General features: G+C 40.5%; 1 protein-coding gene across 11 annotated transcripts in view; it reads right to left on the reverse strand.

Annotated features, from left to right (window-relative positions):
* Window positions 1–21,028, reverse strand: part of DOCK3 (dedicator of cytokinesis 3) — a 735,525-nt gene that overhangs the window by 295,725 nt on the left and 418,772 nt on the right. For all 11 annotated transcript variants that reach the window (XR_008523281.1, XR_008523280.2, XM_024244830.2 and 8 more), the window contains 2 exons: window positions 14,448–14,489; window positions 13,358–13,512 (listed from right to left, as the gene is read on the reverse strand). Coding sequence is in view for 9 of the 11 variants with exons in the window: in XM_024244830.2 (XP_024100598.1) it covers window positions 13,358–13,512; window positions 14,448–14,489 (197 nt within the window). In the remaining 2 variants the exon portion in view is untranslated. The remainder of the gene's footprint in view (window positions 1–13,357; window positions 13,513–14,447; window positions 14,490–21,028) is intronic.

Here is a 21,028-nt window from a genome sequence, read left to right on the forward strand (position 1 = left end):
CCCACAATTCACTGTCAACATGGCTACTACAGTGAACAGGTTAAAACCCAAGTCAGAACATGTCCCTCTTCTCCTCAGAAACCTTCAATGGTCCCCATTTCACTTAAAGTAAAATCCAAAGCATTTACAATGGCCTTCAAAACCCCACAGTTCTCTACCACTCCCTCGCCAAGGCCAGACACTTGTTTCTCTGACTTCATGGTCTACTTTGTCCTATGTCCTTGCTCATTTTGTTCCGATGACACCGGTCTCCTTGCTGTCCTCAAGCTCATGCTTCTGCCTGAGAGCTTCTGAACTTGCTGTGGTTCCCTGTACATGGAAACTTCTTTTCCAAAATATTCACCTGATTGTTGCCCCAATTCTTTTAGTTCTTTACTCAATTGTCATCCTCTGAGTAAACCTCCCTCCTCATTTATCCTATCAAAAATTTCCCCTATCCCATGTTCTGGCTCCCTTCTCTGCTTTATTTTTCTAATACATACAATATCTGTATATAAATAATTGAACACATCACATATTTTACTTACTCATCCTGTTTTTTGTCTGCTTCTCCCTCATCCCCCATGATGGGTAGAAATATTGCTGTCTAGCTCCCTAGTGTATCCCCAGGACATTAGAACAGGGCTCATCCCATTGTGTAGTTGGATAAGTGAATATCCTCCCAGTTTTTTTTCTCCTTGAGCACAAACATAGCTCAGGAAGCTCACAGAGTCCAACTTGGCCAAAGAAATGTATCCTTCCTTTGTACACAGAAGGCAATAGATTTATACTAAGTCCTTGAAGGCAGAGGTATTTTACTAGTTTTCACTGATATCTGGGACTTAGAATAGGACCTGGCACATTGTAGGCACTAAATAGAGTCAACCTGCTTTAAGCATTTGGAGAATTGTTTTGAGCCTTCTATGAGACTATTACACATGGCTTAAGTATCTTGGGAGTAGCTTATCAATTTTTTGAGGGTAGATTTATTAGAAATGGCAGAAAGTAATTCAGTGCTAAGTTTGGTAAAGGTAGATAATCAAGAAAGGTAAAATGATTTTTGTCGAATAAACAGGATGACAATCAGGCTCATTTTCCTGTGTCATTTATAAACTAGCTTTGCTTTCACTTTTTGAGATGCTAGACTTTATCTCTTCTGTTCTATTCCCTTTTTTGTGCATGAGCATGTCACCTACTTTGCTCTGTAGTCTCATTGTAGCACAGGCTCCAGCTCTTGGGCCTGTACCATCATTGGTTTAGTACATCTGCTGTATATTTCTCTCCATTCTACATCTTGGGGCGCTGAAATATTTATATTTTCCATTAAAGCCCCTTGAAAGAAAAAGATATCGTTTTATATATTTAGGTTCAAAACTTAATAGCAACAATCAGGTAGACATTTAATAAAGAGTTTTACAATTTTGATTTGAAGAGTCCATATAAAGTGTATTGTGGCTTTCCTGCAGTGGGAGGGGAATAGTAGTTTTAATGACAATTGAGTTCAAGGTAAACAACTGGCAGAATCTATTTCCAAGGGAGTCTCTGTTCTAAATGTGCTCAGAGGGAAAGATATTTGGAGCATTCCTTCCCAGAAACCAGCAGCCATATCTCTAGATGCCATTAGAAGTTTACACATAGATAAAATATTCTCCCTTTTCTAACCAAGAACTGATTTTTAAAAACTCATAATTGTATATATTTTATATTTGAAATTCTAAATTTCTATTTTTCTCTCATACCATTTAACTTTTTCTAATGAGTCATAATTATTGGACTCCTGGTTCCCATGCACTGCAAAGGAGCCATTTAGTCTCAGGGCTTCCTTTTGTTTGTGCTATTTCTACAACACTATTTCTTCTGTTCTTTTGTAGCTGATTTCTAGTTACCCTAACAACAGCCACACAGCTTACTCCATGGACAGCAAGTGTACATACATGTCACTCAATTTTCCATTCTCTCTCATGAGTCTCCAGACTTTGTTTTTACACATCATTTAGCACATTCCTCAAAATATAAATCCCGATATACTGATCCAGACTTTGTTTTTAAGCACCATTTAGCACATTCCTCAAAATACAAATCCTGACATACTGATAGATTTGCTGACAGGATCCAGTACCTTGTGTTCTTCACTTCCATGTGAAGATTAAAATATCCAGTTTTTTAAATCTTGCTCTGTCTTGAGACGATCTTTAATAAATCCTGATCTACAGCCAGGCAGATATTTTACATTGCTTTGTAAATGTAAAAGTAGAGAAAATAATCCCCAGTTTATGAATAAATGCTCTGGCTCTGACAGAAACACCTCCAGTCACTAGAAGTCTGTGTCCAGAGTTCCTCAATGATTGTGACTCCAAAGACACCAGCCACAGGCCTTACAGTTGAGCTGTTTCTCCAAGTACTATGTTTTCAGATAAACACAAATTAGTTAAAATTTCCCCAGCTAAATATATTTTAACGACAACACAACTTCTTAAAAGAAGTGCAAGAAAGGTAGCGAACTTCAAGCTTGTATTTTCTTTGATTCCTTCATATTTTCCTTTATCCCCAACTCTGGAAAAGCTTTTGTGGTACTTTGCAAATGTGAGATTTAGCCAAGTGGATGGTGGGATCGGAGGGGAAGTGACTGTCTGTTTAAATCACGCTTTCTGTGAGCCTGGCTTTGAGGCAGGAGTAGAAATGGGAGAAAGCCTAGAATGCCTTAATCTGAATTCAGCTGGATTCTACACGAAGCCTTTTTTGCAACTATAGATTTAATGCTGGAACTCCATCTTGAGAGTTTATAATAAGTCATCTGTTCATTTGATAAATGTTATCAGCTCATAGCAGGCTCTGTAACATTTTTGCTTACATTAGTAACATTCTAAGGAAAAGGAACAGAGAGAGGAACTAGTGTGTACATATTATGGCTATTTTCTAGTTTTCACTGTAAGTTGAAAAACATCTTCAAAAGTTTACCACCACTTTATTCACAATGGAGTATCACTCTACCACAAGTTATCTATTTTCCCTTTCAGCATCCTGATGAACTCTACTGCCTTGCAATTTTCTAAGAAAGACTAAGCTGGGTGGGGCAGCTCATGCCTATAATCCCAGCATTTTGGGAGGCAGAGGTGGGAGAATCACTTGAGGCCAAGAGTTCGAGATCAGTCTGGGCAACATAGCAAAATGTCATCTCTACAAAAAAAAAAAAAAAAAAAAAAATTTTTTAATTAGCCAGGCGTGGTGGCGTGCACCTGTAGTCCAAGCTATTCAGCAGGCGGAGGCAGGAGAATCACTTGACCCCAGGAAACTGAGGCTGCAGTGAGCCATGATTGTGCCATTGTACTCCAGCCTGAGCAACAGGGCAAGATCCTATCTCAAAAAACAAAACAAAACAAAAAAAGATTAATTAAATTTAGCTATTGCTTTGTCGAAGTAACTAATTTTTTCTGGTTATCCCGTAACTTTGGATTTTATCCTGGACCTTGTAAATGTTACATTGTAGAGAATCTGAATTCTGTTATATTCTGAAGAGAATTAGTATTTTTGTTTTAATGGGGAATTAACTTGATTATACTTAATCTATAATCTCCGTTTCTCCTGTGGTGGGTCAAATCACAGTTTTCTTTTAGCCTTAGTTGCTAGCTGCTTTGCGTCTGCCTTGGATATGCATGGTTCAGAGGTGAGCCAGTGACATGGGTAGAGCTCATACACAGAATTTGAGATTCCCATTTCCTGCTCTCGTCTCTCCAGAACTCCCTCTGGTGGCCATACTTGCCCCAGGTTCCATCTCTTGGTTCCTCAGGCTAAAAACATGGCAGGCTTTCTAATGGAGTTTTAGACACTATGCTATGCTAGGACTACAGCTCACTTTCAGATCAAAACCACAAAAACAGAAAATTCACCTCATGTTGATCTTTTTCTCCAACTTTTTACTGCCTTACAATATCTGCCTGCTTTATTCATTTGGCAGCACTGTCAGGTAGTTTTTGGATTTTGCTCAGTGTTAACTGTAGGAGGGCCAGACTGTCAGGGGCTTACTCCACCATACCAGAAACAAAATAAGCACAGCTTTACCTTTAGAAGATAGCCAGAATCCAAGCCACCATCGTCTGTCATCTGGTCACTGCAAAGGCTTGCTTTCTTTCTTTATCTAGTTTTTTTATTTATCCTTAAGTAAATAAGGGTGACATGGCTGCCAGTAATTTGATCCCTTGGCTCCACCCCATTAATTTAGAAATCATTTAGAGATCAAAGGATGAGAGGATGAGAGAAATTAAGTCTCTTACCTGGAAGGTAGCCCCACAGTAGGTGTACCTTCTCAGTAAGGCCTACCCTGACAATCTTATTTAGCATAGCAAATCTCCCTTATACTTTACTTTTTCTATTCCATAACACTTATCCCTTCAAATATGATACAATTTACTTATTTCTATTTACTGTCTGTCCCTATTATGTAAGCTTCATGAGAACATGGATTTTTGTGTATTTTATCCACTGCCATATTACTAGAGCCTATTAAACAGCACAAGCACATAGCAGGTGTAAAAATAAACATTTGGTGCATAAATAAATGACTTTACCAAACACTATAACTTCTACCTCTGATCTCACTTAATTTCTCCACATTCCTCTCCTCACAGAAGATTTTTTTCGTATGTGAGACACATCAGTCATTCTGCTCTACTTTGTCCTACGTATTATGTTTTAGGCAGAGAAGTAAAATTTCTTGTAAACAATGTGAAACTTTCTAAAGAACCTGATCTTTTCTTTCACTGTTTTTATCCAGACTCTGTAGGATGATACATTAAAAATTTTCCACAGCCTAACAGCTAGACTCAGAACATAATGAAGGATGGCATATACAGAACAGCAGTTTCTGATCTTATTTTCAGACGAAAAAGGCAGGTTTAACCACAGGCCAAAGTATACATCTAAAGTAAAAGTTTCACTGTGTCTATCTCTCAAAAGACTTTCACTTTAATGCTACCGAGTAAGAGCTGATGTGTTGGGCATATACGTAGAAGCATGTCAAGACAGTCTGACCACTAGTATGAAATTTATTTAGCTTTAAACCCTATTTGAATTCATTCTGTCTATATTTTCAGTTTTGAGTTATGCAACAAAATACACTGATGAAAAACTTAGCAGGGCAACAGGATTATAAAGTTTCACTTAAACATCCATTTGTTGGCCTCCTAATCCATAGGGCACAGAAATCATTAGCTTTCTTTGTGGATGTGTGAGAAAGAGAAAGAAAAAGAGAGAATACTTTTAATTTCTCCAGCCCCTTGTAATTTTTAGGGAAGATAAGTATACTGATGACAGACCAGAGAGTAGGGTAGAAAAAGAAAGTGATGTTAACAGTTACCAGAGACAAGGTACCAGCTCCTCTCTTATTTCTGCTGGGACTCACAGAAAATCTTTGTGAAAATGTTGGTTAGTGAGCTGGAGTCTATGTCCTGGACCAACTTAAGACAGGCGAGACTATACCATGGGGCCTAGGGTCGAAGGACCAAGACTAAATTGCAGGTCTATTAGTGGACTGCCTAAATCCTACAGATAAGCTCTAGCTGCATTACATACATAACCTCTTTTGCAGAGGGAAACAAAATTGTTTGCTTTAATAAAAAGGTGCTCACTCATCATTTTAAAATAAAATTTATCTCCAGGGTCCCCTAAGATTTTCAGAGAGGCAGATTATCTCATTTGGGTAGAATGCTTGACTCTCAGGGAGAGCCCTCTATTTCAATTATAGAAGCAACTGATTTTCAAGAAAAAGTTTATTTTATGCAAGGTATCTTGAATGCTGAAAAAACTCCAAGAGAATAAGAATGGGACTTTGGGCCAGGCACAGTGGCTCACGCCTGTAATCCCAACATTTTGGGAGGCCAAGGCAGGCAGATCATGAGGTCAGGAGTTCAAGATTAGCCTGGTAAACATGGTGAAACCCCATCTCTAATAAAAATACAAAAATTAGCTGGGCATGGTGGTGGGCACCTGTAATCCCAGCTGCTCAGGAGGCTGAGGCAGGAGAACAGCTTGAAACTGGAAGGTGGAGGTTACAGTGAGCTGAGATCGTGTCACTGCACTCCAGTCTGGGTGAAAGAGCAAAACTCCGATCAGTGGCTGGCAAGATGGTCAAATAGGAACAGATCTGGTCTGCAGATCTCCCAGCAAGACCAACACAGAAGGCAGGTGAATTCTGCATTTCCAATTGAGGTACCCAGCTCATCTCATTGGGGCTGGTTAGACAGTGGGTACAGCCCTTGGAGGGTGAGCTGAAGCAGGGTTGGGCGTTGGCTCACCAGGGAAGCACAAGGAGTTGGGGAACTCCCTTCCCTAGCCAAGGAAAGCCGTGAGCGACTGTGCCATGAGGGACAGTGCACTCTGACCCAGATACTATGCTTTCCCCACGGTCTTCGCAACTCACAGACCAGGAGATTCCCTCAGGTGCCTATGCTACCAGGGCCCTGGATTTCAAGCACAAAACTAGGCGGCCGTTTGGGCAGACACCAAGCTAGCTGCAGGAGTTTTTTTTCATACCCCAGTGGCGCCTGGAGCGCCAGTGAGGTGAGACAGAACCATTCACTCCCCTGGAAAGGGGGCTGAAGCCAGAGAGCCAAGTGGTCTAGCTCAGCAGATCCCACCCCCATGGAGCCCAGGAAGCTAAGATTCACAGACTTGAAATTCTCGCTACCAGCAGAGCACTCTGAATTCAACCTGGGATGCTGGAGCTTGGTAAGGGGAAGGCCAGCCACCATTACTGAGGCTTGAGTAGGCAGTTTTCCTGTCACAATGTAAATAAACAAAGCCACCTGGAAGTTCGAACCGGGTGGAGCCACTGCAGCTCCACAAAGCCTCTGTAGCCGGACTGCCTTTCTAGATTCCTCCACTCTGGGAAGGGCATCTCTGAAAGAAACTCAGCAACCCCAGTCAGGGCCTTATAGAACAAACTCCCATCTCCCTGGGACAGAGCACCTGGGGGAAGGGGCGGCTGTGGGCACAGCTTCAGCAGACTTAAATGCTCCTGCCTGTGAATCTGAAGACAGCAACGGATCTCCCAGCACAGTGCTTGAGCTCTGCTGAGGGACAGACTGTCTCCTCAAGTGGGTCCCTGACCCCTGTGCCTCCTGACTGGGAGACACCTCCCAGCAGGGGTTGATAGACACCTCATACAGGAGAGCTCTGACTGGTATCTGGTGGGTGCCCCTCTGGGACAAAGCTTCCAGAGGAAGGAACATTGCTGTTCTGCAGCTTCCGCTGGTGATACCAGGCAAACAGGGTCTAGAGAGGACCTCCTGCAAACTCCAGCAGACCTGGAAAGCTAACAAACAGAAAGAAATAGCATCAACATCAACAAAAAGGATGTCCACATAGAAACCCTATCTGGAGGTCACCAACATCAAAGATCAAAGGTAGATAAATCCACAAAGATGAGGAAAACCCAGTGCAAAAAGGCTGAAAATTCCAAAAACCAGAATGCCTCTTCTCCAAAGGATCACAACTCCTCACCAGCAAGGCAACAAAACTGGACAGAGAATGAGTTTGGTGAATTGACAGAAGTAGGCTTCAGAAGGTGGGTAATAACAAACTCCTCCAAGCTAAAGGAGCATGTTCTAACCCAATGCGAGGAAGCTAAGAACCTTGAAAAAAGGTTAGAGGAATTGCTAACTACAATAACCAGTTTAGAGAAGAACATAAATGACCTGATGGGGCAGAAAAACACAGCACAGCTTCACTTCATGAAGCATACACATGTATCAATAGCTGAATTGATCAAGTGGAAGAAAGGGTATCAGAGATTGAAGATCAACCTAATGAAATAAAGTGTGAAGAAAAGATTAGAGAAAAAAAAATAGAAAAGGAATGAACAAAGCCTCCAAGAAATAGGGGACTATGTGAAAAGACCAAACCTATGTTTGATTGGTGTACCTGAAAGTGACGGGGAGAATGGAACCAAGTTGGAAAACACTCTTCAGGATATTATGGAGGAGAACTTCCCCAACCTAGTAAGAAAGGCCAACATTCAAATTCAGGAAATATAGAGAACACCACACAAAGATACTCCTCGAGAAGAGCAACCCCAAGACAAAAGAGCAACCCCAAGACACACAATCGTCAGATTCACCAAGGTTGAAATGAAGAAAAAAATGTTAAAGGCAGCCAGAGAGAAAGGTCAGGTTACTCACAAAAGGAAGCCCATCAGACTAACAGTGGATCTCTCTGCAGAAGCTTTACAAGCCAGAGAGAGTGGGGGCCAATAGTCAACATTCTTAAAGAATTTTCAACCCAGAATTTCATATCTAGCCAAACTAAGCTTCATAAGCAAAAGAGAAATAAAATCCTTTACAGACAAGCAAATGCTGAGAGATTTTGTCACCACCAGGCCTGCCTTACAAGGGCTCCTGAAGGAAGCACTAAATATGGAAAGGAAAAACCGACATCAGCCACTGCAAAAACATACCAAATTGTAAAGACCATCGACACTATGAAGAAACTGTGTCAACTAATGGGCAAAATAACCAGCAAGCATCATAATGACAGGATCAAATTCACACATAACAATGTTAACCTTAAATGTAAATGAGCTAAATGCTTCAATTAAAAGACACAGACTGGTAAATTGGATAAAGAGTCAAGACCCATCAGGAGACCAATCTCACATGCAAAGACACACATAGGCTCAAAATAAAGGTATGGAGGAATATTTACTAAGCAAACAGAAAGTAAAAAAAAAAAAAAAAAAAAAAAGCAGGAGTTGAAGTCCTAGTCTCTTCTAAAACAGACTTTAAACCAACAAAGATCAAAAAAGACAAAGAAGGGCATTACATAATGGTAAAGGGATCAATGCAACAAGAAGAGCTAACTATCCTAAATATATATGTACCCAATACAGGAGCACCCAGATTCATAAAGCAAGTTCTTAGAGACCTACAAAGAGACTTAGACTCCCATACAATAATAGTGGGAAACATCTAAAATCTATGCTCTAACATCACAATTAAAAAAACTAGTAAAGCAAGACCAAGCAAATTCAAAACCAAGCAGAAGACAAGAAATAACTAAGATCAGGACAGAATTGAAGGAGATAGAGACACGAAAAACTCTTCAAAAAAATCAATGAATCCAGGAGTTCATTTTTTATAAAGATCAACAAAATAGATAGACCTCTAGCCAGACTAATAAAGAAGAAAAGAGAAAAATGAAATAGACACAATAAAAAATGATAAAGGGGATATCACCACTTATCACACAAAAATACAAACTACCATCAGAGAATACTATAAACATCTCTACACAAACTAGAAAAATATAGAAAAAATGGATAAATTCCTGGACACATACACCCTCCCAAGACTAAACCCGGAAGAAGTCGAATCCCTGAACAGACCAACAACAAGTTCTGAAATGGAGGCAGTAATTAGTAGCCTACCAACCAAAATAAGCCCAGGACCAGAGAGATTTACAGCGAATTCTACCACAGGCACAAAGAGGAGCTGGTACCATTCCTTCTGAAACTATTCCAAGCAACAGAAAAAGAGGGACTCCTCCCTAACTCATTGTATGAGGCCAGCATCATCCTGATACCAAAACCTGGCAGAGACACAACAAAAAAAGAAAATTTTGGGCCAATATCCCTGATGAACATCGATGCAAAAATCTTCAATAAAATACTGGCAAACCCAACTCTAGCAGCATATCAAAAAGCTTATCCACCACGATCAAGTTGGCTTCATCCCTGGGAGGCAAGGCTGGTTCAACATATGCAAATCAATAAACGTAATCCATCACATAAACAGAATCAATGACAAAAACCACATGATTATCTCAATAGATGCAGAAAAGGCCTTCGATAAAATTAAACACTGCTTCATGCCAAAAACTCTGAACAAACTAGGTATTGATGTAACATATCTCAAAATAGTAAGAGCTATTTATGACAAACCCACAGCCAGTATCATACTGAATGGGCAAAAGCTGGAAGCATTCCCTTTGAAAACTGGCACAAGACAAGGATGCCCTCTTACCACTCCTATTCAACATAGTATTAGAAGTTCTGGCCAGGGCAATCAGGCAAGAGAAAGAAATAAAGGAAAGAGAGGAAGTCAAATTGTCTCTGTTTGCAGATGACATGATTACAAATTTAGAAAACCCCATCGTCTCAGCCCAAAATCTCCTTAAGCTGATAAGTAACTTCAGCAAAGTCTCAGGATACAAAAATCAATGTGCAAACATCACAAGCATTCCTATACACCAATAATAGATGAGCAGAGAGCAAAATCATGAGTGAACTCCAAATCACAATTGCTACAAAGACAATAAAATACCTAGGAATACAACTTACAAGGGATATGAAGGACCTCTGCACAGAGAACTACAAACCACTGCTCAAGGAAATCAGAGAGGACACAAACAAATGGAAAAACATTCCATGCTCATGGATAGGAAGAATCAATATAATGAAAATGGCCATACTGCCTGAAGTAATTTATAGATTCAATGCTATCCCCATCAACTACTACTGACTTTCTTCACAGAATTAGAAAAAACTACTTTAAATTTCATATGGAACCAAAAAAGAGCTTGCATAGCCAAGACAATCCTAAGCAAAAAGAACCAAGCCAGAGGCATCATGCTATCTGACTTCAAACTATACTACAAGGCTACAGTAACCAAAACATTGTGTTACTGGTACCAAAACGGATATATAGACCAATGGAACAGAAGAGAGGCCTCAGAAATAACACCACACATCTACAATCATCTGATCTTTGACAAACTTAACACAAACAAGCAATGGGGAAATGATTCCCTATTTAATAAATGGTGTTGGGAAAACTGGCTAGCCATATGCAGAAAACTGCAACTGAACCCGTTCCTTACACCTTATACAAAAATTAACTCAAGATGGATTAAATTGCTGCCTGTTCTTTCCTCTGGAAGCTTCGTCCCAGAGGGGCAACTGCCAGATGCCAGCCAGAGCTCTCTTGTATAAGGTGTCTGTAGGCCCTTACTGGGAGGTGTCTCCCAGTCAGGATATATGGGGGTCAGGGACCCACTTGAGGAGGCAGTCTGACCCTTAGGAGAGCTCAAACGCTGTGCTAGGAGGTCCGCTGCTCTCTTCAGAGCTGTCAGGCAGGGACATTAAAGTCTGCTGAAGCTGCGCCCACAGCTGCTCCTTCCCCCAGATGCTCTGTCCCAGGGAGATGGGGGTTTTATCTATAAGTCCCTGACTGGGGCTACTGCCTTTTTTTCAGAGATGCCCTGCCCAGAGAGGAGAAATCTGGCAGTCTGGCCACAGCAGCCTTACTGAGCTGCAGTGGGCTCCACCCAGTTCAAATTTCCCAGCGGCTTTGTTTACACCGTGAGCATAAAACCACCTACTCAAGCCTCAGTAATGGCAGACGTCCCTCCCCCAACCAAGCTCGAGCATTCCAGGACGATCTCAATCTGCTGCTGTGCCGGCAGTGAGAATTTCAAGCCAGTGAATCTTTTAGTTTGCTGGGCTCCATGGGAGTGGGACCTGCCGAGCCAGACCACTTGGCTCCCTGGCTTCAGCACCCCTTTCCAGGGGAGTGAACAGTTCTGTCTCACTGGCATTCCAGGTGCCAATGGGTTATGGAGAAAAAAAAAAACTCCTGCAGCTAGTTCGGTGCCTGCTCAAACGGCTACCCAGTTTTGTGCTTGAAACCCAGGTCTCTGGTGGGTTAGGCACCAGAGGGAATCTCCTAGTCTGCGGGTTGCAAAGACCATGGGACAAGCGCAGTATCTGGGCCAGAGTGCACAGTTCGTCAGGCTCAGTACCTCATGGCTCCCCTTGGGTAGGGGAGAAAATTCCCCAACCCCTTGCACTTCCCAGGTGAGCAATGCCCCACCCTGCTTTGGCTTGCCCTCCATGGGCTGCACCCACTGTCCAACCAGTCCCAATGAGATGAGCCGGGTACCTCAGCTAAAATGCAGAAATCACCCGCCTTCTGCATCAATCTTGCTGGGAGCTGCAGACCAGAGCTGTTCCTATTCGCCTATTCGGCTATCTTGCCAACAATCCACCTTTTATTTATTTCATTTTATTTTATTATTATTTTTTTTTCAGATCGAGTCTCACACTGGCAGCTGGGCTATAGTGCAGTGGCACGATCCCAGCTCAGTGTCAGTGCAACCTCCACCTCCTGGGTTGAAGCAATTTTCCTGCCTCAGCCTCCTGAATAGCTGGGCTTACAGGAGCCCGCCACCACGCCCAGCTAACTTTTTGTATTTTTGGTAGAGATGGGGTTTCACTATGTTGGTCAGGCTGGTCTCAAACTCCTGACTTCGTGATTCCCCCTCCTCAGCCTCCCAAAGTGCTGGGATTACAGTCGTGAGCCACTGCTCCTGGGCCACAATAACAGAATAGTTTTATCTGTTTCATACATTGGACTTTTTCATAAAATTTAGCTTGAAGAAAGGATTTTTACACACACATACACACTGTCACACACACAAATAAAGTTTGCAAACATCTGGATAATAGGAAAAGAAGAGCAGCCAGAATCTATATCCACACAGCCCTGGCCTGTAGTCTTGCCTATGTGCAACAGTTTTAGCTTTCATCAATACCACTACTACCTTCTCTACAATAACTTTCCCAAGGGCACACACTAGGAGCCATTGGTGATAAGGAAAATTCACATGTCCTGATCAATGGGTGCATCATTTTATTCCTATGCCAAAGTAACGCAGAGTGTATTAATATTTTTGTCAAGATCAGAGGCACTGTGGGGCATGCAAATTAACTGTTTTTCTTTTGCATTCTGTTATAACTTCCATTTCTAATTTTCTCACATGTAATACAGAATTGGAAAAGTGAAAAATCTGCTTTCGAATTTTAAATACTAAAGCAAGTAAAAGCCATAAAGCACTCCTAACACAAGAAGTTCCCAAGCAATACAAAAGAAACTCAGAAGATGCTCTCCTTTCATGGGCTGCCCAGACAAGACACCATCAGCCCCCTTTTTCTGCAAACCCTCTCTTCCACGTGCAGCAGGCCAAGGCCCAGGGCTTCCTGCACTCTGGAACTGGGTGTCTGCTGCATTTGCTTGGTTCTATGTTTCTCCTATGCCTTTTCTGTGGTATTAAATAGATGCATCCTTTTCTCTCTGTGAGGTGGTGATAGCCAAGACTCAATTTTGAGTTTCTATGTGGAAAAAGTCATAAAAAAGGCAGCCACCCATGGTATGGTTTACATGACTTAAGGGCACACAGGGAATTGGGGCCAAAACTCCTAGCTAATGAGATGACGTTACTTTATCTTGGTTTGCCTCTTTTGTGCATCTGTCTTCTCTGATGGCCAGAGATGCCTATGACCCATACCATCCTAACATAAAACCTCACCAGAATTTCCAGTGACTCTCACCTGATCTGCTTGCCTTCCCTCATGTCATATAAGGAAAAGAAGACATCGGTATCTTCCCCAATAGTATTGTAAGTAAAACTCTTCAGGCTGAGGAAGAAGTGATGTGGCACTGGCATCCGACATGTTTCCCCATGACGTGGGCGCATTGTATCTACCTAATGAGGAAGAAAAAAACCCAGTGATTTTTATTTTAGTTATTTTTTATATTGATCATTAAAAAGTGGAAACTAAATTACAAACTCTTTTCACACTACTGAAGGAGATTATTTGAGAAACTGAAAATGTTTTCTCTGCTTGTAGAGGATGCTACATCAACAGACTTGGGTTGAGGTGGGCAAGCAAGCAGCTGGGAGGAGTAAACAGTGAAAGAAATATAGGGACAGTAATTCCAACTTACAGGGGAACTAAAAATCTCCACCAGGTGACAAATATCTTAATTCTCCAGGAAACCATTTTCTTTTTCCTTTTTTTTTTTTTTTTTTGAGACAGAGTCTCACTCTGTCACCCAGACTGGAGTGCAGTAGCATGATCTCGGCTCACTGCACTGTTACTCCCAGGTTCAAGCAATTCTCCTCCCTCAGCCTCCTGAGTAGCTGGGATTACAGGCACCCACCATCATGCCCAGCTAATTTTTGTATTTTTAGTAGAGACAGGTTTCACCATGTTGACCAGGCTGGTCTCAAACTCCTGACTTCAGGTAATCTGCCTGCCTCGGCCTCCCAACGCACTGGGATTACAGGCATGAGCCACCGCGCCCAGCCCAGAAAGTCATTTTAAGGAAATGCCATTATGACCCCAATCCGCTTGATTTACACTGTTACCTCATAATAGTTACCATTCTAAATAACATTTTTATTTTCTCCCAGACTGATTCATTTTAGTTTCAGTCTGCTTTAATTGTGCTTATACAAATCTGCACAGTAGAAGTAGAGTCTGGCCAAAACTGTTTAGAGGTCAAGGCTCCTCAGTAAAGACACCACACAGTCAAGAAGTCAGTGGTGTCTGTCATTTCCTGGTGTATTCATATGTTGTAATCTCTTAACAGAAAAAGTTGAGGGGAAAGGCTGGAAGACCCAGGAAAGCCGCTTACCTGGGATGTGCTTTGCTGTACACTCTGCCGGCTAGATAAATGCTATGGAAAGAAGGAAAGAAAAATAAACTCTACCGGGAAAGAAACTAAATTTTATTAAGAACTTTCTATATGCTGGGCAGTCTGCTATGCCTTTTATATTCATGACCTCATTTGATTCAGATAACTTTGTAAAATAAGTGTTATTCACATTTGGTGGAGACAACTAAGGCTTAGAGTAAGGACGTAATTTGCTGAAGGTCACATAGCAAGAAAGTGGCCAAATCCAGATTCAAACCTGAGCCCTTCCAGATCTGACTAACAGACAAGTCACAAGTGGGTGCCTGGTACTAAATTTTTGCTTTGCCACTGTCCTTTCCATATACTGCACCACTTTCTCAGCTGCCTGATCCAGCTTCTTCAGACTTTCCACAATGATGCCTTTAACAATAAAGGGCTCCCTCCCAAACACTTCCCCATGCTGTTCCTTTACTGCTGGCTGGCTGAAATTAGAAGAAGCAGATTCTAATTCAAGCTATGCCACTCAAAGACTGTGAAATTTCAGACAAATCACTTAATCTCTCCAGGAGACATTTTCCTGAACATAAAATTCAGGTAAGAGCCTGTATTATCTTCCTTACAAAGTTATTGTGAAGCTCAAATTACATAATGAGCATCACTATGATATAGAAGTTAGAGACCTAAGTGCAGAAGTGAGGATCCTAGGTTTTGAATTTTTTAAAAATGCTTAAATTGATACATAATATTTTAAAATATTTATGAAGTACATGTGATATTTTGATACATGCATACAATGTATAATGATCAAATCAGGGTACTTAGAATATTCATTGCCTCAAACATTTATCATTTCTTTCTGTTGGGAACATTTCAAATCTTCTCTTCTAGCTACTTTGAAATGTAGAATAAATTACTGTTAACTACACTCACCCCACTGTGCTATCAAACACTAGAACTTATTCCTTCTAACTAGATGTTTGTACTTGCTGAGCAACCTCTCTTCAACCCCACCACCCCACCATTCTCAACCTTTGGTAACCACTTTTCTATTCCCTATCTCCAAGAGATCCACATTTGTTTGTTTTTGTTTTTGTTTTTTAGCTCCTACATATGAGAGAACATGAGATATTTGTCTTTCTGTGCCTGGCTTATTTCATTTAACATATTGACCTGTAGTTCCATCCATGTTGCTACAAATGACAGGATTTCATTCTTTTTATGGCAGAATAGTATTCCATTGTGCATATATGCCACATTTTCTTCATCCTTTCATCTGTTAACAAACACTTAGATTAATTCTATATCTTGGCTAATGTGAACAGTACTGTAATAAACACAAAGGTGCTGGTGTCTCATTGATATACTGATTTTTCTTTCTTTTTGATAAATATCCAGTAGTAGGACTGCTGGATCAAATGGTGGTTCTGTTTTGTTTTTTGGGAAGTCTCATACTGTTTTCCATAGTGGCTGTACTAATTTACATTCCCACCAACAGTGTATAAGAGTTCTAAGTATATCAGTATATCAGTTCTAAGAGATTTTTAGTAGTCTTTAGGTTTTTCTATATGTAAGATTATGTCATCTACAAAGAGGGACAATTTGACTTCTACCTTTCCAATTTAGATGCCTTTTATTTCTTTCTCTTGCTTGATTGCTCTGGCTAGGACTTCAAGTACCATGTTGAATAGGAGAATTAAAAGTGGGTATCTTTGTCTTGTTCCAGTCTTAGAGGAAAGCATTTCAGCTTTTCCTCATTCAGTGTGATGTCAGCTGTGGATGTGTCATATACAGCTTTTATGCTGAGGTATTTTCCTTCTATGTCTAACTTGTTGAGAGTTTTTAACAGGAAAAGATGTTAAATTTTATCAAATGCTTTTTCTGTGCCTATTGAGATGATCATTTCGTTTTTGTCCTTCACTCTGTCAATGTGATGTATCACACTGATTGATTTGCACATGTTGAACGATGCTTGCATCACTAGGATAAATTCCATTTGATCATGGTTTATAATCTTTTTCACATGTTGCTGGATTCAATTTGCTAGTATTTTGCTGAGGATTTTTGTGTCTGTGTTTATTGTGTTCATCAAGGATACTGGTCCATATTTTGTTTTCTTGTGTCCTTGTCTTAGTATCAGTGTGATGTGTAATGCTGGTCTCGTAGAATGAGTTAGGATGAATTCTCTCTGCCTCAATTTTTTGGAACAGTTTGAGAAGAGCTTGTGTTACTTCTTCCTTATAAGTTTGGTAGAATTCAGCAGTAGAGCCATACAGTTCTGGGGTTTTCTTTGCTGAATGACTTTTTATTACTGATTTGATCTCTTTTCTTGTTACTGGTCTATTCAAGCATTTCATCATTTCTTCCTGATTCAATCTTGGTAGATTGTGTGTGTCCAGGAATTAATCCATTTCCTCTAGGTTTTCCAATATGTTTGCATATAATTGTTCACAGTAGTCTCTACTGATTCCTTGTAATTTTTTTTTTTTTTTCCGAGATAAGTCTCACTCTGTCGCCCAGGCTGGAGTGCAGTGGCAGAATCTTGGCTCACTGCAACCTCCACCTCCTGGGTTCAGGTGATTCTCCTGCCTCAGCCTCCTGAGTAGCTGGGATTACAGATGTGCGCCACCACGGCCGGCTAATTTTTGTATTTTTAGTAGACATGGGGTTTTGCCATGTTGGCCAGGCTGGTCTTGAACTCCTGACCTCAGGTGATCTAACTGCCTTGCCCTCCCAAAGTGCTGGGACTCCAGGAGTGAGCCACCATGCTGGCTGATCCTGTGTATTTCTGTGGCATCAGCCGTTAACATACCCTTTTTTGTTTCTGACTTTATTTTGAACTGTTGGGAATACCCTAAAATCTGGCCATAAACTGGCCCCAAAACTGGCCATAAACAAAATCTCTGCAGCACTGTGACATGTTCATTATGGCCATGATGCCCATGCTGGAAGGTTGTGGGTTTACTAGAATGAGGGCAAGGAACACCTGGCCCACCCAGGGTGGAAAACCACTTAAAGGCATTCTTATATCACAAACAATAGCATGAGCAATCTGTGCCTTAAGGACATGTTCCTGCTGCAGATAACTAGCCAAACCCATCCCTTTATTTTGGCCCATCCCTTTGTTTCCCATAAGGAATACTTTTAGTTAATCTATAATCTATAGAAACAATGCTTATCACTGGCTTGCTGTTAATAAATACATGGGTAAATCTCTGTTCGAGGCTCTCAGCTCTGAAGGCTGTGAGACTCCTGATTTCCCACTCCACACCTCTATATTTCTGTGTGTGTGTCTTTAATTCCTCTAGCGCCACTGGGTTAGGGTCTCGCTGACTGAACCGGTCTCAGCATGGACCTTCTTTTTTCTCAATTAGTCTAGTTGTTTATTGATTTTATCTTTTCAGAAAACCAACTTTTTGTTTCGCTGATCCTTTGTATTTTTTTTTTTCAGCTCTATTTTGTTTAGTTCTGCTCTGATCTTTATTATTTATTTCTACTAACTTTAGGTTTAGTTTGTTTTTCCTTTTTTGGGGTCCTTAAGGCACACCATTAGCTTGTTTATTTGAAATCTTTCCAATTTTTATGTAGGCATTTATTGCTGTAAACTTCCCTCTTAGTACTGCTTTTGCCATATCTCACAGAATTCGGATATGTTGTGTTTCCATTTTCACTTGTTTCAGGCAAGTTTTTAATTTCCTTTTTAATTTGTTCATTGACTCATTGCTCATTCAGGAGCATGCTGTTTAATTTCCATGTGTTTATACAGTTTACAAAGTTCGTCTTTTTATTATTTCTAGTTTTATTTCCCTGCGGTCTGAGAAGATACTTGACATGATTTTGATTTTTCAAAATTTGTTGAGACTTGTTTGCGGCCTAATATGTGCTGTATACTGGAGTATGTTCCATGTGCTGATGAGAAAAATATGTGCTCTATACTGTTGAATGAAATATTTTGTAATGTCTGTTAAGTACATTTGTTCCATAGAACAGAGTAAGTCTGATGTTTGTTGACTTTCTGTCTCATCTGTCCAGTACTGAAAGTGTAATGCTGAAGTCCCCAACTATTAATGCATTGGGGTCTGTTGAACTCTTTTGCTCTGATAGTATTTGCTTATATATCTGGGTGCTCTGGTATTGGATGCACATATATTTACAACTGTTATATCCTCTTGCTGAATTGATCCCTTTATCATTACATAATGACCTTCTTTATCTATTTTTATGTTTTTTGATGTAAAGTCCATTTTCTCTGATATAAGTATAGCTATTATTGCATGCTTTAGGTTTCTATTTGCATGGAATTTTTTTTTCCATCCCTTCACTTTCAGTCTATGTGTGTCATTATAGGTAAACTGAGTTTCTTGTAGAGAACATATAGTTGGGTCTTGATTTTTAAAATCAATTCAGCCAGTCTATATTTTTTAATTGGAGAATTTAAACAGTTCACATTCAAGGTTGTTAGTAACAGGTAAGGACTCATTCCTGTTGTTTTGTTAATTATTTTGTGATTGTTTAATACATTCTTCATTTCTTTCTTCCTTGTTTGTTGTTTGCCTTTAAGATTTGGTGGTTTTTTTATGATGGTAATGTTTAACTCTTTTCTCATTTGTGTATGTAAGCTACAAGTAAGCTTTATACTTTTGTGTGTTTTCATGATGGTAGACATTGTCCTTTCACTTCCAGATATAGAAATCCCTTAAACATTTCTTGTAGGACTGGTCTAGTGGTGATGAATTCCCTCAGTTTTTGCTTGTCTATGAAAGATTTTATGTAACCTCCATTTAAGGATAGCTTTGTTCGGTATAGTATTCTTGGCTGACAATTCCCCTCATGCCCCCACCAATCCCTTACCCCAGAACTTTGCATCGGTCATCCCATTCTCTCTTGGTCTAGAAGGTTTCCGCTGAGAAATGTGCCGTTAGTCTGGTGGAGATTCCCTTATATGCGACATGATGCTTTTAACTGTTTTTAGAATTATTTGTCTTTGATTTTTAATAGTTTGATTATATATATATATATATATACCTTTAAAATCTTATTAGATTACATCTATTTGGGGATATTTGAGCTTTCTGTATTTGGATGTCTTTATCTCTTGCAAGACTTGTGAAGTTTTCAGCTATTATCTCATTAGCAGGTTTTCTATATCTTTGCCCATGCCTTCTTCTTGTGAAACTGCCAAAATTTGAATATTTATTTGCTTCTGGTATCCTGTATGTCACATAAGCTTTCTTCACTCTTTTTTCATCAGATTAATGTCAAAAAACCTGTCTTCAGATTCAGAAACTCTTTTATTTATTTATTTATTTATTTATTTATTTATTTGAGATGGAGTCTCACTCTGTCACCCAGGCTGGAGTGCAGTGGTGTGATCTTGGCTCACTGTAACCTTCGCCTCCTGGGTTCAAGTGATTCTCCTGCCTCAGTCTCCCAAGTAGCTGGGCCTACAGGTGCACATCACCATGCCTGGTTAATTTTTTCTATTTTTAGTAGAGACAAGGTTTCACCATGTTGGTCAGGCTGGTCCCGAACTCTTGGCCTCAGGTGATCCACCTGCCTTGGCCTCCTAAAGTGCTGGGATTATAGCCATGAGCCACTGCGCTTGGCCAGAAAGTCTTTCTTTTGCTTGATTTCATCTATTGTTGAAGCTCTTGATTGTATTTTTTATTTCATTCACTAAAGCCTCAGTTCTAGCATTCCTGTTTGGTTCCTTTCTATGATGCATATCTCTTTGTTAAACTCAGCTCATGAATTGCTTTTCTGATTTTTTATTGTTTATCTGTGTTCACTTGTATCTTACTGAGCTGCTTTAATCTTATTTTGAATTATTTTTCAGGGATTTCATAAATTTTCTTTTCTATGGGATCTGTTACTAGAGAATTATTGTCTTTGTTTGGAAGTATCATATATCTTTGCTTTTTTATGTTTCTTGTGTCCTTACACTGATACGTGGACATCCAGTGTAACAGCTGCTTGTTCTAATTTTATAGATTGGTTTACATAGGGAAAGACTTTTTCCTATAGATGTATATTTAGTGTTAGGTAGGGTGCTTTGGATTTGATTCTAGGTGAGTGCAGTAGCAGACTCTCCATATGATTTCTTCAGCTATAATCAGTGTCAGTGGTGTTTGTGAGTTCTGTAGTGACTTGGACTGTGGTTGTTAGTAGAGGCTGTGCTGAGGCTTAGCTAGGAACAAGAAGGTCAGATGGGCTGGTCCTCAGGTCTGCAGGTGGTATATGTGGGACCCCATGGTGGAAGGTCAGTCCTTGGGCCTCCAGGCAGCATGCTTGGGTGCTAGTGATAATGATCAAGTGGGTACTCAGGCCCCGAGGTGGTACACATGGCACTGGCAATGGCAGTAGCAGTGGTGTGCCACCTCTCAGGTCCCTTAGTACACAGGCAACAGCTAGGGCAGCTTCACCAGGCTGATCACCCTGGATGGCACATGGGGACAACAGCTGTGGGTAGGATAGGTCTGTCCTCTGGCCCCCAGGTGGTAAACACAGGTGCTGGTGGCAGGAGGAATGCTAGTCAATACCCAGGTCCTGGAAGGTATGTGTGGGTACTGGTGGTGACAGGTGAG

This window comes from Pongo abelii, chromosome 2 (genome assembly GCF_028885655.2).
Source record: "Pongo abelii isolate AG06213 chromosome 2, NHGRI_mPonAbe1-v2.0_pri, whole genome shotgun sequence".
Taxonomy (NCBI): Eukaryota; Metazoa; Chordata; class Mammalia; order Primates; family Hominidae; genus Pongo; species Pongo abelii.